Source organism: Tasmannia lanceolata, unplaced genomic scaffold, assembly GCF_043159265.1.
Source record: "Tasmannia lanceolata isolate RefF3 unplaced genomic scaffold, GAP_Taslan_0.1 ptg000018l, whole genome shotgun sequence".
NCBI classification, from domain to species: Eukaryota; Viridiplantae; Streptophyta; class Magnoliopsida; order Canellales; family Winteraceae; genus Tasmannia; species Tasmannia lanceolata.
In genome coordinates, this window is record NW_027518695.1 from 53,806,693 (window position 1) to 53,825,178 (window position 18,486).

The window sequence follows — 18,486 nt, forward strand, 5'->3', positions numbered from 1 at the left end:
TTACCAACTTTTCCAAAAGCTTAAGCTGTTGGAGAGAGGCGTTATTTTTCTTTTATACTTTAATTCTATGCGCAGAAACACAGTTTTGAGTTTGGAATTATTATTAATTCGAAAAAGACTGTTTTGATGTTCTTTATAAATATAGAACCTAATTGACCACTTCCTCTAGGACTTCTTTCCAAGAAAATATAGATAACCCTTATCTCTAAGACTCCTATCCATACCAAACAACTAGGCAGAGAATTCCACAAGCTATTTAAAGTATAAATTAATTTATTCTACCCTAAGTGGGACCGTCTAGGCACACAACAGTTTTTGTTATGTTTTTGTCCTGACAAGTTTTCTTCTCAGTCTTCATTTTGAAATAAAAGTTAAGCAATTGCATGATTGTAACTTATGAGTGTGACTAAGGTAATTTTATATTCTTCATGTTTTGTTTCATTGTTTTGGTGCTAATATACTATACTTGTTTGTTATTTTATCTTTCTGAATTCCACAATCAATCTGAGAAAGCTTTCTTTTGACATACATTGCCCACATAAATGTAAATGGACTTCACAACCTAGAGAGAAAGATGTACCAATTCAATAACTTCTACTGAGGAAAGAGAGAAGCCTAGAGAGAAAGATGTACCCATTCAAGACATAAATTCTACTGAGGAAAGAAAGATTGCAATACCAAAAGAAGTGGGCATTTCTTACTTTGTGAATCTGGGTAGCTGTGTAATGGGGAATAAATATGATGGCCTGTCTACACCCGATGTAAATAAAGTACGAGAGGACCTTAAATCCAGCTGTATAAATCTGCAAACAGTTGTGGAAGATCCTCTTCCGGATTCTCTGAAAATGGTTGAAAGAATATTAGTAATTATGCCAACTGAACAAATAAATCAGGAAGGTCCTGAAGACAATCATAATCTGGTAGATGTAGATGTGTGCAATTCTTTTGTTGATAAGGGTGTTGAAGCTACTCATGTCGGGGAAACTAATACGGCAAACCAGAATGATAGACTTGATGGAGCATCGTGGCCTGGATTTATGGTTCGGAATACGACTGCCCATACTTATGAGGTAATGATTGCATTGTCCTTTGTTGTGTTATTCTTCATTTCTTTTCTGTTTACACTGTTTTTAAGCTTATCGAGTAGATATTGCTGTTTTGTAAATGTCATTTAAATATGCAAGGACTTGAAAAAAAAATTTTGAATGGTAGGGGACTTGAAATTTATATTCCTGCTGATCATAATTTTTTTTGTTGGAATATGGCATTCTTCTCCGGCCTTCATCTATAATAGACAGTATACATAAGGGGAAGACATGGGTTTCCAAGATTGGAGTGCGGGTACGTACCCCAATTTTTTTTTTAAAAAAACCCAAATTTTGGTTGTTGGGTGCATGTCGAGTGCGTTTAGGGTGCGCACCCACGCATACCCGACACCTCCTGCTTCTCTTATCTGGTGTAAATCCTTCCTATGCTTCTCCTCTCCTGTACTTCGTATTTGCATGTAAACCATTTATAAATAGAGAACCTAATTGACCACTTCCTCTAGGACTTCTTTCCAAGAAAATATAGATAACCCGTTATTTAAGCCTTATAACTGTAAATTTATATATTAATAATAAATTCCTTGCACTTATAAACAATACTATGATGTGATTGAAAGCATGTACATAAGAAAGAAAAGGAAAGAAAGTTGGCTCTAGTCCCCATGCATGTCACATGTATGTCATCTGATTTGTTGATATGATGGGTAACTCTGATCCAACCCATTGAAGATGGTCCCACGTGATTGAATGAGCCTAGAACCTTGATCAATAAGGTGTCTTTAGGAACTTTCCATGAAAAGCTAAGGCATTGATATTTTGTATGGAGTTTTCTTACACATGGGATATTCCTGAGGCATTGGGCTATGACCATATACACTAACTCAAGGGGACCACACATGTGTTACCCAAGATTGGAGTATTTACACCCATGACCCCCAACCCCAAAAAAACATTAATCATTAGCGCATATATTTTGCATGAATATTTAATGGACTTTGTGTGGCTCCTAAGGTTATTTAAAACCTTATAAATGTAAAATTTCCTTTAACTATTAAATATATTATAAAATCAAATTTCTTTGTAGCTACTAAATATCTTATACCTGCAAATTCCTATAAAGCTATTAAATGCCGTATATCTGTAAATTCCTTTATCTATTAAATTACTAATTTTTTGAACTCCAACTCTGTTTTACATGATAAAAAACTAGCCATAAAAGCATGTATTTTTTGGATGAAAAATGCTCACTCATAGCGCTTGCCGTTTCTTTCTAGTTGTAATTTGTAGGTCATGAATTTTGTACAGGATCCATACAATACCCCTCTAACATTATAGCACCATGAGTTCTCTAATTTCTAGGCAGTTCTCTTTTATCCAAGGACTAAAAACTTGGTTTCATATTTTAGTTGGTGTGTTAGGGTAGGGGGAAGCATTTGAGAGTTCTCTAAGTTGAAAAATCCTAAAATAGGGAAAACTAGAAATCCTAGATAACTTTGAAAAAACGAAGAACTATAACTTACATGTTTAGATGATGTTTCAGTGATTGTTAAACTATAGTTGACTCGTCACACACTAGACCAATAATGATGTAGACCTGAAACTAATTGACCTGAGATGTCAAAGGGATGAAAGTAAACTAAAAAAAGTAGAAGGCTGTCTTCTTTCTCAAAAGATATAAACTACATCGTTTGTTCAGAGATCTAACTTTTTTAACCAATTTTTTTTCTCTATTTTCCATTTATTTGAATGATGAACATTTTATTAAAAAAGGGGTAAGAGCCCCATTTCTGTTTGATCGAGATTGTCAAACAAAAATACCAGTGAAATGAAGTGGAAAAAAGAAACAATGCAAAGCATAAATATCCCAATTATCGGAACACCCTCAAGGAGGTTGTAAGCAAGTGTCAAAATCACCTCTCTGTTAACATCCTAGTGAGCGAGTTTGCATCCCAATTTGCATATCTTCAGGCTTGTTGGTCCTCTAATCTATCTATGATCTCCTCCATGGCATCTGCAAGCCTTCAGGCGGAGCTGATCCCATCTCTCACGCTTTTAACTATGTTTAGGGAGTCTCCCTCAATGATAATCTGATCTAGCTGTGACTAATCATTGAGTCTAATCTCGTGCAGAAGAGCCTGAACCTCCTTGTTAGAGTCCTCACTAATAGGGCTCAGAAGAGCCTAGAGCCGACAAGGGCCAATTGTTTGTAAATTGTGCGAGGGCCAGTACTGACGAACTCTCTCCCGTCATGATAATCATTGAATCCAGCATGTTTGAATCTTTTCAGGCAGGGGAGTATGATGGGGACCATCCTAGGGCCCATATTCCAATTTTTATGTGTCTTTTAAGTCTCTTATGTTATATGAGGGGTATCACGGTCCTTTCCTACTAGTATCACTCAGTTTCTTTGAGTTATGAGTATTTTAAATAGGCCTCACACATGTATTGCGAACTTTTATAGGGGGAGATTCTTTAAGACATTAGAGGGTATTTTAGTCCAAAAGTGTTAGGATTTTGTTTAGGACATTCAATAAATGAGATTCTAAAATGTCAAGTGAGAATCCAGATTGAGTTGAGCCTAAGTAGCTTAGTAACTCCTTTACGTTAGTAGAAAGGGGGCTATCCATTAGTGCATGAGCTAGGTTTAGTCATCCGGGCCATATAAAAGGGAGAAGCGCTGGTGCAGCGAGCCATCAAGGGACAATCCTCGAAAGAAATGACCGGGCACTTTCAACTCAAGAAAAGAAGAGAAAAAGAGGGACTGCCAGTTGAGTCAACCACTTCTTTTTGCTTTTTCTTTCTCGTCGAGGTAATCGAGTGGGGAGAGCCTAGACCTACGATCTTATTTTATATATATAGAGGAAAGTGTTTCTAGTCTCTCCCCTAGATAAGCTTATCTACTCCTCCCTTTAACAAAACACAGTGGGCCCACGCTGTTTGGATGATCCAAAGCATTCATTTGATAGGTCCTAACATGGTGCCTTGTGGTACCCATTTTGGACACATATAAACGTCCACGTTTATATGCGTCCATTTTGGACACGGTGTGCCCAACAAAATGAAGTTCTAGGATGACCCTTTGGTGCTGATTTTTTGGGCACACCCTATCTATGTTAGGACCTATCAAATGAATGCTTTGGATCATCCAAACAGCATGGGCCCACTGTGTTTTTTTTAAGGGAGGAGTAGATAAGCTTATCTAGGGGAGAGACTAGAGACACTTTCCTCATATATATATATATATATATATATATATATATATATATATATATATATATATAGGAGAGTGATAAATCGACTCCCCATGTGTCTTTCTCTCTCCTCTAGGTTAGAGAGAGAAAGAGGAGAGAGATAGACGCATGGGGACTCGATTTATCCATATGGGGAGTCGATTTATCACTGCCCTTATTATATATATATATATAACCTCATGGCATTTTTCTTTTATGATGATAATGATGGATGCAATGGATGGTTGAGTAAATGAAAATGATTCTTCTTTGTTGCTTTGCAAAATTGTCATTGCGAAACCTTCATCCTCAAGGTGCGATGCATTGGGCATTGATAGTGCCTCTGAAGCATGGGTGCTTCAAAATGGCCCGCGTACCCGTATCGGGTGTGTATCCGACACGGGTGCACTCGGGTGCGTGTCGGGTGCGCACCCGATTAAAAAACCTTTTTTTTATAATTTTTACGGTCGGGTGCGTGTCGGGTGCGGTTGGGGTGCGCACCCCGACACCCGACACGTTTTTAAGTGTTTAAAAAAAAACCAAAAAAAAGAGGGCTGCCAATAACAATTTTGGGGGGGGGTTTAAATTATAAAAGGGGTTTTAAAACCCCATCACTCACGCAACTCTCTCCCCCTCACCCTCTCTGTCTCGTCCCTCACCCTCTCTCTCTCTCTCTCTCTCTCTCTCTCTCTCTCTCTCTCTCTCTCCCTGCAACTCTCCTCTCTCACTCTCTCTCGGGCTTCTCTCTTTTTCTCCTCTCCCTCTCGGTTTCTCCTCTCTCTCCCTGCAAGTCTGCAACTACTACGGCCGCCTCCGCCACCATCGGAGCCCTAACGGCCTAACCTAACCCTACTTAAAGGTACTCTCTCTACTTCTCTCTTTCTCTTTGTATCTCTCTCTACTCTCTTTTTTTTGTATCTCTACTTCTCTCTTTCTCTTTGTATCTCTCTCTACTCTCTTTTTTTTTGTATCTCTACTCTCTTTCTCTCTTTCCTTTATTTTTATTTGTGATTTGCATTATTTTTATTTGTGATTTGCCCTAAAAAATACCCTAAAGCCCTAACCGATTGTGAGTCACATAAAAATCAATTTGGAGCTCACAATCGGTTGGCATAATCTTAAAATGGATTGTGATTTTGAAGCCCTAAACTGATTTTCAGTTTGGAGGTCACAATTGGGAATTTGGGATTTAGGGCTTTAGGGCCTAAAGCCCTAAATCCCAAATTTCCAATTGTGAGCTTTCAGGCCATGTTAATTTGAGATTGTGACATTCAATTGGGAGCCCTTTAGGGCTCAATTAGAGGGGTTAGGTCATTAGGGCTTTAGCCTTTAGCCCTTTACCCTTTAGGGCCATGTTAATTTAAGATTGTGACAATCGATTGGGAGCCCAAAACTGATTTTAGGAGTAAAAAATTATGTTTAATTTTGACCCCCAAAATCCGTTTTGGGCTCAATTAGAGGGGTTAGGTCGTTAGAGCTTTAGCCTTTACCCTTTAGGGTCATGTTAATTTAAGATTGTGACAATCGATTGGGAGCCCAAAACTGATTTTAGGAGTAAAAAATTATTCTTAATTTTGACCCCCAAAATCCGTTTTGGGCTCAATTAGAGGGGTTAGGTCGTTAGGTAAAGACTTTACCCTTTAGGGCCATGTTAATTTAAGATTGTGACAATCGATTGGGAGCCCAAAACTGATTTTAGGAGTCAAAATTATGTTTAATTTTGACTCCAATAACTTGATTTGGGCTCACAATTAGGGGCTTAGGGTTTAGACTTTAGACCATCAAGATATAAGATTTTGAGTCTTGTGAACTGATTGGGAGTCCAATAATCTTATTTGCTTACTAAATTTGTGTTTGTTCTTTTAATAGAATGTCTTCATTCGGGGCTAGTAGCGCCGCCCAAGCCACAAATGCACCACCTTCTACTTCTACTGATGAAGACCTCTCGAAGCCCTTATGGAGGTGTGCCACTAGATTTGATAAAGATCCTAAGGGTGGAGGGAATGTGAGATGGGAATGTAATTTTTGTCATAAGAGTTGGAATAGCTCCTACACAAGAGTTAGAGCGCACTTATTGAAGGTATCAGGACAAGGAATCAGAGCGTGTCCTAAGGTGAAAGCAAATGACCTACTCGGAATGCAAAGGTTGGAGGAAGAATGCAAGGAGGCTATGAAGCAAAATGCTCCCAAGAGAGTGCCATTGCCGCCATCATCAAGTAGTGGATCATTGAGTTGCCCAAGTAGTATGTTTGTCCCTCCAAGTTTTGATCTAAAGAGGAGGAAGACAAGTGGTCCAAGTGGAAGTGTGAGTGCTATTGAAAAGGCATTTAACATGGCGGCCCGCGATCACCTACATGGCGATATTGCTCGGATGTTTTACTCCGGTGGCTTGCCATTTCACCTAGCAAGCAACCCACACTATGCGAGTTCATACTCTTATGCGGCCAACAATCCAATTTCCGGTTATTTGCCTCCGGGGTACAACTTGCTAAGAACGATTCTACTACAAAAAGTGAGGGCAAATGTTGATAGGTTGTTGCAACCCCTTAGAGAGATATGGAAGGATAAAGGGGTGAGCATTGTTAGTGATGGATGGAGTGACTCACAAAGGCGGCCTCTCATTAACTTTATGGCGGTAACCGAGGGTAGGCCTATGTTTCTCAAGGCGGTAGATTGTTCGGGGGAGACAAAGGACAAACATTTCGTTGCCAACTTGTTGAAGGAGGTAATTATGAAAGTTGGGCATGAAAATGTTGTCCAAGTAATTACCGACAACGCCGCAAATTGCAAGGCGGCCGGGCAACTTATTGAAGCACAATTTTCTTCCATCTTTTGGACCCCATGTGTGGTGCACACCCTCAACCTTGCTTTGAAGAACATATGTGCGGCGAAGAATGTGGGAGCAAATCAAGTTACATATGACGAATGCAATTGGATAACGGATGTTTCGGGAGATGCTAGCATCATTAAGAATTTCATAATGAATCATTCCATGAGACTAGCCATATTCAACGAGTTCAACACTTTGAAGTTGCTTTCCATGGCGGAGACTCGATTTGCGAGTGTTATTGTTATGCTTAAGAGATTGAAACTCTTAAAGCAAGGTCTTCAAGCAATGGTTATTAGCGACAAATGGACTTGTTATAGGGAGGATGACATGGGAAAATCGAGGTTTGTAAAAGAGAAGGTGTTAGATGACGTATGGTGGGATTCTATCGACTACATACTCGCATTTACATTCCCCATCTATGACATGCTTAGAGAGTGTAACACGGATACGCCTTGCCTTCACTTGGTTTATGATTTGTGAGATACCATGATAGAGAAAGTAAGGGCGGCAATATATAGGAAGGAAGGAAAGAGGAAAGAAGAGGAGTCCAAATTTTTTGACGTGGTGCACGAGATTCTTGTTGCTCGTTGGAACAAGAGCAACACTCCACTTCATTGCTTGGCTCATTCATTGAATCCAAGGTTAGGTGACTTTAAATTTATTTGGATTATTAGTTATTTATGTTTATTTCTAAGTTCTAACTTTTGACTTGAAATTTGAAGCTAAATTAGTTTTTTCTTTCTTAAAGGTATTATAGTGAGCAATGGTTTAGTGAAGATTCAAGTCGGGTGCCTCCACATAAGGATGCAGAAATTTATACCGAGAGGATGAAGTGCTTCAAGAGGTACTTCACCAATTCCTCGAACCGCACAAGCGCTAATGTAGAGTTCGCGCAATTCTCCATGAAGTCCGGATTATTCAATGATGTTGATTCCATCAATGAACGGTTCACTATCAAGCCTCATGAGTGGTGAGCCATCCATGGTACATGTGCCCCTATGCTTCAAAGCATAGCTTTGAAGATTCTTATGCAACCTTCATCGTCATCTTGTGCCAAGAGGAATTGGAGCACTTACTCTTTTGTGCATTCTCTCAAGAGGAACAAGATGACTCCACAACAAGCTGAAGATTTGGTTTTCATTCATAGCAATCTTCGGCTTCTCTCAAGACAAACTCCACAATATAAGCAAGGAGAAACAAAGATGTGGGACATAGGTGGAGATACATTTGATTCCTTCGAGGATGTAGGGGTACTTGAAGTTGCTAATCTTTCTTTGGATGAGCCGGAGTTGGAGTCCATTGTTTTTACCGACGACGTAGAGGACGATGTTGTCGATATTGGAGATGAAGCGACTGACTTCTAGGATTGATGATGCATTTATGCTTTATGTTATTTTGGTGCTTTATGTTATTTTGGTGCTTTAATGATGAACTTTATCACGTATGAAATGAAGAGTAATATTAGAATTTTCCATTTTGGTGAATGGTGATGTTATTGTTATTTGATTGCTTTCCTATTTTTTAATTTTTTTTAATAAAACATATTATTATATTCAACGTACCCACACCCAAGTTTTTTGGAAAATCACATACCCGCGTACCCGTGTCGTGTTGCACCCGCACCCCGCACCCGCACCCGTGCTTCATTGGTTAGTGCGATTCTAGCATAATCTTCTTCTTTGCTGAGATGCCAAAGCTTCTTTGGTGAGATGCTTTGAGGTAAAGATCTTATTTTTTCGTTACTTTAAATCTACATTTCTCCATTTTTTTTGAATGATCACCATTTCATTGACAAGAAGACTAAGATGGTCAAGGTACATTGAGAAAAAGACACCCAATGGGCTAAAAAAAGAAACAACATAAAGGATTCAGGGAGGAAGAGAGTCAAACAAAGCAAGAGACTCTTTCTGCACTCCTTCCCTCGGAAGACGACCAGACACCTCGTTGGCCGTCCGACGAAGATGCATCAATACAAACTCTGAATTTCTTGACCAATCTAACATCTCATCAAAGAGCCTATCGAATCTCCAATGATGGCTTTGCTTTCTTTTTAGCCACTTGATAACATTGAGAGAATCCCCCTCTACTGCCGCCTTTTCAATTTTGTTCTCCACCATAAGTTTAAGTCCGTGATAAGCTGCATGAACCTCCGCTTCAGTGGCATCCCCTTCCCCTATGGGACCCGAAAATGTCCATACTACATCCCCTTGAGCATTTCTTACCATGCCTCCTATTCCTATCGGGCCTGGATTCCCCAAACTCGATCCGTCATAGTTTAACTTAAGGAAACTGGGAGGAGGAGGTTCCCATTTCTGAACTTTTTGTTTAATCTCCATGGTCCAACATACTTGCCTCCATCCTTCCCAAAGATCATAAGCCGATACGAATCTAAAAGAAGGAAGAGATTTCACCCAATGGATCATGAGGGCTATTGCTTTGATAAATAAGAAAGCGGGGTCCCTTGAGTGCCTTTGAACACCCTTGCATGTCTTTCCTTCCAATGAACCCAGATAGATGCCAAGGAGACATTCCACAATATTTTTCACTTCTTTTTCCATGGTGATGCCGACCAAGCTTGTAGGAGGTCCATGGGGTTTTCATTAAAAACCCAATGAATGTCGAATCGATAAACAAGCTTACTCCATACCTCCCTAGCCACTTTGCAGTGGATGAGGAGGTGGCAAGTCAAGGAAGGGCTGGCCAAACCAATATGCCTGGCCAAACCATCTCTTCTTTTCTTACTTTCCTCTACAAAAACAATATGCCTGGCCAAACGAACCCACTATAGCCCCATATAGTAAAGGAAGGGCTCCTAGACAGAGAATTAAATGGGATTCCCCGCCATCCCCGAAGCGGGGACAGGGAATGGTCCTTCCGGCGGGGACGGGGATGGGGAATGCAACATCCGGCCCCGCCCCGTTGCCAGCCCTAGATGTCATCCCAAGTCTACTCTCTGATCGCATGTCAGTAGAACAGAACTGCATAGAACCATAGTTTTAAAACTCCCCCACGTCATCTTGGACTCCCCAAGTCGACTCCTTTTCCCTTGGCTGCGTTCCTCGTTTTGCCTTATGGAATCAATAAAAACTCCTTTGACTTTCCCGAGTTATGATTGCATAAATCAAGTGTTAGAGCTAGTGCCCTAAAAGTCAGTTCATTTTGTATTTCCTTCCAATTAAAGTATCAATAAAGTTTCATTTCATGACATATTATGGGTATTATTCAATAGAATGTGTATGATGCACTTGCTTTATGACACATATTCGTCCTTAGGTAGGAAAGTAGGAATCCCGTGCTCAAGGATTCACATATCCAAGGGAACAAGGAGATACAACATTCTGGTTCTTTGCAGACCTTAATAGTTCTTGGTTCGGGTTGAGATTGGACATCTCTTCCTATATACAACCAGCACCATCTTGCCTACATGCACGTGTCATGAGATGCCTTATCTCGGTCATCTAGGTAGTGGACCCTAAGCAAGAAGAGTGGGTGCGACGATTGGATCCCGCACTGAACATGATCACATTGGAACAACATGTGGACATGAGATTATAAGATTATTCTACCAGACATGACCCTTTACATGTCCTTTGACCTGAGGGGTCGTAATGGTCTGTGGGTTTCTAGGGTTTTGGTCTATCTTATAGTGGTTCTTGTTTAGTGCCACATTCAGATAGTACTGGATCATAGGACAAACCCTCGAGATCATTAGGGATACCCAACACGGAATTCTCAGCCCTAAGCTCTAGGGAAGACATCTACAATTTCAGTCAGAGCGGTAGGCCTATTAAAATACCTGGCCAGGTGGATTTGACAAAAAGGTTTATCAAAAAGGTTTTTAAACATTAAGAAGTTTTAATAGTTTTGCAAATGCATTTGCGAGGCTTACAATGCTTGACCAAAATGATATACCATGGGTGGGCCCAAGGGGTAAAGGGAGTCCACCCCCCATAGGACTCAACTCGGTAGATGTAAATCGTAGAAGGGACTTTCACATACTAGGTGTGGTTAGGGGTAAGATGATTTGGCGGTCATCTTCAGGGTTACATCTCGGTGGAGGCTACTGACTCAATGCGATTGTAGTTTTAACTACGGAGCGAGATTGCAGTAGGGCCCATTATTGGGTTCTGTAGGATCGATCGTTGGATCCCTGCAACGATCTCACTCATAACTCGAATGACCCGAGTACATTCTTATGAATGAGGGCCTGCATTTTATCTATAAGCACTTTCGGATATGATCCGATGGTGAAGAAATTTTGGAAATGTTTAAAAGGATTTTAGAAATCCATTGGAGCCTTTTCTATTCTCATTGGATGGGATTTAATATATTTAGTGAGGGTTATACAGTAGGGGAGTGAATTATCCTCTATACAGTTGACATTACAGTAGAAGGGGTGAATTATCTTGGAAAATTCGGCCATGGGGTGCTCCCCATGTTTGGCCAACCACCCACACACTTACAATTCGATTTGAATTTCCCCTCCTTGGGGAATTCGAATTAGTTTGTTACCCTTAGGAGTAGTCTTGGCATTTTTGGAAAATTATTTTCCTACTTTGTAGGGATTGCTAAAAAGTAGGGATTTGTTTTTTACAATTTAGGATCTACCTTTTGAGAGATAAAACAGGAGAAAACATCTCCTAAAAGTTGCGAGAAGATAACCACTCTCATGGCAAGAGCATTCTATTTGTCCTTTTGATCCTATTTCATGTGAAACTCAACATAGGACGACATTAAAGGGAGAAATTTTAGGAACCTAATCCAAACTAAATCCAAACTCTTTTTTCTATTTAAAGCACCAAAGAAATTAGAATTTGAGGAATTCTCCAGCCCTCTGAGAAATTCGTCTAGCCCTCTCTCTCCCAGAAATTTGAATTCAATTTTCTCTCTCGTCTAGTCTCTCTCTAACCTCTCTCTACACTCTCTCTAGAAATTTCTAGTTCTATTTGATAGAAATACATAAAGTCTCCTAAAGAAAAGTTGTTCCTTTTAATTTAAAGAACTGATTTGGATCATTTCCTTGTTGGAATAAAGGTTATTCCATCTCCTACAAATGCAAAGAACCGGAATCCATCGATTCAACTTACGGATTCACGGCGTTGAGAACATGCGCGGATGTTCGAGGAGTAGATTAAGAAGAAGAATTCGTAACTTCGAATTCTAAAGGTAAAGTACTGATCTTTGTATGTTTTATTTCATCACCATAAGATCATGTACTTCTCTTGGATCCTGGGTTAACGGGCGAAATCGAAGAAATTTTTTATTCTACGCGATTGCTAGTTCCGTTGGGCGTAGCGATTTCAAGTACTTAGCCGCGCCAACTGAGTACTCGACCAGGTCGTGCCGAGTTGACTAGGATTTTCTTCAACCGTGTTTTGACCGCATCAGCGTTTTGAAACACTGTCTAAAATGGCCAAAGTTGGGACCCATGCCATTCATAGTGCGATCAAACATGGTTTTGGGAATCCAGGGTGTGATAAACAAGGAAGCAACAAATGGAGAAGGAAATGGTGAACTCGAGTTGAACCCAAAGCAAACCTCAAATCCGGGACCTGGAGTGAAATGGATTAGTTCATAGTTGAACGAAACCTGAAATAAGAAAAAGGTAAATAAAAAATCGATGCAACTCAGTATGCGAGGACATTGCATTGACACACCATCACAGGTGCTAGAGCCGTTGATTGCACCATCTAGGAAGGGTCTTCCAAAAGGGAGATGGGTCAGCCAAATGGCGTAGTTCGAGCGGTGGAAGGCAAACAACGAAGAATCAATCTGACTCGTTGAACATCAGGGTTGCCACACTGGTATTCTAGGGTTGATCGGGGCTCATTCCAGAACTGGGCTGAGTCACCGAGTCAGTTTCCGGCAAGATATCACATTCTTTCGCTTTTAATGTCCATTCATCTGTAGAATGGTCAAAGCCTAGATTTTTATCGCCTACAGCAAGATGATGGCGATCATCATTGCTTCTGACCAAAGGAGAGTGGCGTCGATCTACGAAGCACCAATAGCCTTTTACTTGATTTGGCACCTCTCACCAAACCCTAATAACATTACATGTTTTTGCCCTTCCAACTATATGATTGATCACAGATCTACGGTGTAGATCATCTTGAGAGTAGGACGCATAGGAAACCCTATTTGCTTTGTTCGCATTAGACTTTCCAGTTGTTGGATGTATGAGTGTTCTACAGTGGAGACCACTTGGTTAATAAAAAACCCAACAATGTGCTGAACATTTTGCAACCGGCAGATTGCCTATCTTGAGTGATGGAAACCCAACAACCGCCACGACAACGTCTTCCTCCTCTAGTGTAATATTCCTCTTTAAGGAACCCCTATACTTTCCAGCCGTTGGATGTATCGGTGTTTACGGTGGAGGGTGAACCAAAAAACCCAACAAGGTCATATCTTGAGCGATGGATTCATTCTCCACTGTATTCAAAATTTGAATAAGCCTAGGCCGCCACGACATCATCCTTCTCCTCCAGTATAATGTTCTTTAAGGAATCCTTAGACCTTCCAGCCGTTGGATGTATCAGTGTTCTACGTTGGAAGACTACTTCGTGAACCAAAAAACCCAACAAGGCGCTGGACATTTTGCAACCGACGGATTACCTATCTTGAGCGATGTGTTCATATTCTCCATAGATTCAAAATTTGAGTAAACATAGGCTGCCACGACATCATCTTCCTCCTCTATTGTAATGTTCTTCTCTAAGGAATCCCCAGCCTTCCCCATCAGTCCGGGCTTTTGGGTATAGTGGTTAAGATCCTTACAATTGGTTTAAGAGCAAAACCACGTCGACGGTTTGAGTCTCGGGGTTACATGGATTGTGGTAGTGAACCCGATGCAGTGAATCTGTGGTAGCATGCCCGTCACAGAGAGCCATGTGGTAGTGACCCGCCTGACAATGTGCCCAGTGAGTACTTTGGACTCTTGGCGCGGGGGTATTGTGTAATGTTCCTCTTTAAGGAATCCCTGGCCTTCCCCATTATTCCAAGCTTTTGGGCGTAATGGTTGAGATATGCTATGGATCGCTCAAACCACATCATCGTCATCACAAGAGATACCGACCATTCTTGCCTACAGCAGTGACCATGCAAACTGATTTTTTATCGGGGTAGACTTGGCTACGTTGGCCCTTAGTCTTCATTTCTCACCGTCACTGGAAACCATTGCTCACCGACCCTCATTTTCACCTCATAGTGCAAGGATTGCCATTCTCGCATTTGGATCAACACTCTTGGGCTGTCCAATCTACAACCCTCAATGGAGTCCTTGTCGATCTCTGTCACTTGACCGAAATGGATCCAATGGCAGTAAAGGTCTAAACTACCCAAGCGTGTAATGGAATGGCAGTAAAGGTCTTAACTAGCTAAGCTTGCTGGGTGCCAAGGGTAGAGGCTGTCCAGTACACCTCCCATGGCTCCACCAATTCAAGAGGTGTGTGTTTCAGATTTTTCTTTGGCTACCTCAAATATGTAAGTACCTGGTCCTATGAGTTTAGTTTTCAGGCCGAATGTGATTCCTCATTTTCTTCTAGCCCATTCCTCCAAAATTTCCATCTCCATTTATATCCATGTAATTCTTTATTCAAGCAGTGCTTCAGAAGTCTTCATTTCATCTCTACCATTTTTATTTCATTATTATCTTCGGTTCCTCATTTTTCATTGACATGGTGACAATGCCGCCTCTATTCTTTTTTATTTGCTACCTGGCTGCTCTAAACTGGTAGGTAACATGAGATAAACGAACACAAAATTGTGAAGTTGCGGGAGTGGTATTCGAACCATAGTTTCAAAACTCCCCCACGTCATCATGGACTCCCCCGAGTCAACTCCCTTCTCCCCTGGCCGCGTTCCACATTTTTCATTACAAAGTCAATAAAAAATCCTTTGACTCTCCCCGGTCATGACTGTGTGTTGTTCCGAGTTGACTGGGATTTTCTTCCAACGCGTTTTGACCCACATCCGCGTTTTGAAACACTGATTCGAACCACAATAATGAGTAGGGATAAGCATTAAAGGAAGAGAGAAGCTTTCAAAAGAAATGGCTTACAACCCATGTATGACAGATGTCAAAAAAGTTGGAAGGTCTGCCTCTTTTACTAAGACAGGGGTTCCATATTGATCAATTCCTTATGTATAGCTACTCACTAATCTTCACGTTCTCTGAGAATATAATGTCCTAATTTGTATTATCATTTCTCTGTCCTTTCTATACTCGATTTTTTAGTAGATTATTACATTTGCTTCTTAAGAAATAGTTTGGGAATATGCATCTTGAACAGAACCAGCCGCCTGCTCTCCTTAATCCTGGTTTTTAATCGTTCTCTTTTGATATTTTGTCTTTACCTTGTTCCTGATTTCCTTATCTTTTTCATTCATCTTTCTAGCCCCGAACTTCAAGCACTCTCTCAAAAACCTCAATATTGGACCAAATCACGTCTCTGCAGCTGATTCAATCCATAAAAAACCCTAGCTGTACTCCATAAGATCAATTAAGCTTGGAACTTATGCTTAACAACACTCCAAGGTAGTGGCCACTTCCTCAACAGATCACTACCATGGACTTACCTTTCCTTTTCATCCATCGTCCTTTGATCCAGTCTTGGCGTAGATTTTGCACTGCATCAATCCCACCCTATTAGAGAGAATTCAACTTCAAGCTCGGAGAGATGTACTGAAGAAATTCTTCTATAAAGTCAAATAGTCAAAGGGAATGATGTGCAGATTTCCTTGTTAATTATGTTGGTTTCGTAGCCGAGGCCCATGTGAGTTTCCTTTGGCCTTCTTGGTGTTGCTATTTTTGTTTTGCTTTATTAATATATTTCACTTGTTCAAAAAAAAAAAAAAAACTTGAAGTCGGTCTTGATTTGTATGACTTTTATATCTAAGATGAATACTTTTTTGCTTAGGAGTTTCCTCAAACAGTTGTATTGCCTTTTCAGCTAGATCAAGCTTCATGTAAGCATTAGCAATATCACAGTAATAACGAAGCCTCTGTTTTGCATTTTATCAAACAATTGATGTACACATGTACTGCCATATAGGGTTTGTTTTATGATTACTATTTAGTTACAACTGTGTTAATCCTTTTTCTTGTAGCTTATAAAGAAACCTAGATCCTCCCCATCATTCTCATAGAAATCGAATCCTAGTAGAATTTTGGTTGGTGCATCTCCTCATTTGGATATTCATCATAATCAGACTCATCAAAAATATCTGACAAGGCTGTCATTTTCAGAATTGTCGATTTCTTCTTTTTCACAATCCTCTTTTCCCCCCTTTGTCTCTACTATATTTTGTTTCTCAGGAATATGTTGTTTTGATGTCAAGCCCTCCTTGCTGCTTTTGTTTGCACTCTCCTTACTATAAAAAGTTGGTTGTAAACTTTTCATTCTTGATGATACCACTTCGTGTATCTTGAATTACATAAAAATATATGGTAAATTTGTGGATTAGCCGAGCTTTGCTCAATGTTATTCTCCCATTGGAAGAGAACTTTTTTCCCATGATGCTAGTGTTCCCCATACACAAACATTAAGATGACAAATTGGAAGTGGGAGAGTGACGGAAAAAATGGGGTGCCAGTGTATTTTTTATTTTTATTTTTCTATGACGTGGCTTAGAGTCACACCTTAGTAAATAAGTTGAGAAGAACCACGTGAGAAAGATTACATAATACTTGTTGAAATTGATGTGTCAATGAGATATCATTATACTAAAAGCCATTGTATAATGTTCTTGATTTCTCTTCTTTCATCTTTAGTAATTCCTATTCATCATCAGGATAAAATAACACTGGTTGATGTTTAACACATTTGTTCTATTCCAACTTTTGCACATTTGAAATCTCAAGCTATGGACTTATGTTACACATTTTTTGTTAATCGAGTTTGTAGTTTTTTCTCCATGCAGTGGGATGAAGATTCGATTGAGTCCTCGTCAAAAAATTCACCAAATCGTTCGAAGGAAATTTGTTTGCCTAGCCCAAAGAACAACGCAATATCTCCTTTGAATAAGCGAGGTGGGACGAGATATAGGAGAAAAAATAAGAGGTGGAGTTTACAGGAAGAAGAGACTTTAAGAGATGCTGGGCAAAAGTAGGTAGTTGTTTGGGCTAGGAAAAATAGTATCCTAAAATTCCTGTTTATTTTCTATTATTCTTTAATAATTATTGTTAATTGTAGCTTTTGTGTCCATTATAAAGTCATGTTGTAAGTTTACCATCCCTACCTTGACATGATTGTGTCTATTATTAGAATACAATATATAAAAAGAGGGGTTGGGCCTCTAGCTCACTTGGTAAGGCTTTGTTCTTTGAGTTTGAGGTCGGTGGTTCAATCCCAGCTTACCTACCAAAAAAAGAAAAAAAAATTGATTGTGTCTATATGTTCAATTATCTCAAGTTCTCTTATCTATTGCTTTGTCTTCTCATTTTCCTGAATAGATTGATGAGGGTTAACCTTTGTACGCACTCATGTTATCTTTGTTCCCGTGAAGGCATGGCACGAGAAGATGGGCATTCATTTTGAATCGCTATACTGAAAACTTCGAGGGGAGAACACCGGTAATTATGATGTCATTGCTCATTTAAAATGAAATCTCTTATGCTGTTTTGTATTCTCGATGGAGGTGGGTTTGATAATGAAAGCTCGCATTGCACATATTGATTTGAAGGACAAGTGGTGAAATATGGTGCATTAGCTCATTTGATATGCATTTTGTGGTCCTTCAACTTATCAGGTACATTGTCTATTTGTTGTATGTATTTGTGCATTTTTGCTTTTCGTACGCTGGTTGTCTGCTAAAGTCCTATTATTGTTGAAAAAAGTATTATAAGTAATTTTGGAATTGGCCAAACTTCTTATTATCTTTTGAAATCTTTCGCTCTGTAAATGCTCAGTTCCTTATATTTGATTGGTTAACATGCAATCTCTTAAATGCTTCTGTAATTAAGGAATTTACCAAAACATCACTTTGTTAGTTTTACACAAATCTCTGAGGTTAATCTATTAGTCTTGCTTTGGTTCTCTAACCTTTGGTTGCGTCTTTGTGTGTTGATGCAATTGTTAGCGCCTTGAAGAAGGAGTAGTGACATCTCTCTCTCTTTTCATTTTTATTTGCGAGGTTAATCTAATAGTCTTGCTTTGGTTCTTTAACCTTTTGGTTGCGTCTTTGTGTGTTGATGCAATTGTTAGCCCCTTGAAGAAGAAGCATTGACATCTCCCTCTTTTCCTTTTTGTTCCTAAGGGGGTGGGGGTGGGGGTGGGGGAGGAGGTGTTTCTTTTAGTTCTATGGGTTTTGGATTTTTCATCATGTTGGTTTCGGGGTTTTCATCATGTTTCTGACTTTTCGATTGTAATGACTTAAG

The 18,486-nt window shown here is 39.8% G+C and overlaps 1 protein-coding gene across 1 annotated transcript; it reads left to right on the plus strand.

Moving 5' to 3' along the window:
* Positions 1–592: 592 nt before the first annotated feature.
* Positions 593–17,777, plus strand: LOC143851787 (uncharacterized). Its single transcript, XM_077361270.1, has 3 exons — positions 593–1,070; positions 17,031–17,215; positions 17,616–17,777. Exons 1-3 carry the CDS (start codon positions 726–728, stop codon positions 17,707–17,709), a joined length of 624 nt encoding a protein of 207 aa, XP_077217385.1. The 5' UTR covers positions 593–725; the 3' UTR covers positions 17,710–17,777.
* The last annotated feature ends 709 nt before the right edge of the window (positions 17,778–18,486 follow it).

Bases quoted from the DNA above. Each gene is read 5' to 3' on its own strand.
- LOC143851787 (XM_077361270.1), top strand. From the start codon at position 726: ATGGGGAATAAATATGATGGCCTGTCTACACCCGATGTAAATAAAGTA. The intron at 1,071-17,030 runs GTAATGATTGCA...TTCTCCATGCAG, and splicing joins CGACTGCCCATACTTATGAG to TGGGATGAAGATTCGATTGA. The intron at 17,216-17,615 runs GTAGGTAGTTGT...GTTCCCGTGAAG, and splicing joins TTAAGAGATGCTGGGCAAAA to GCATGGCACGAGAAGATGGG.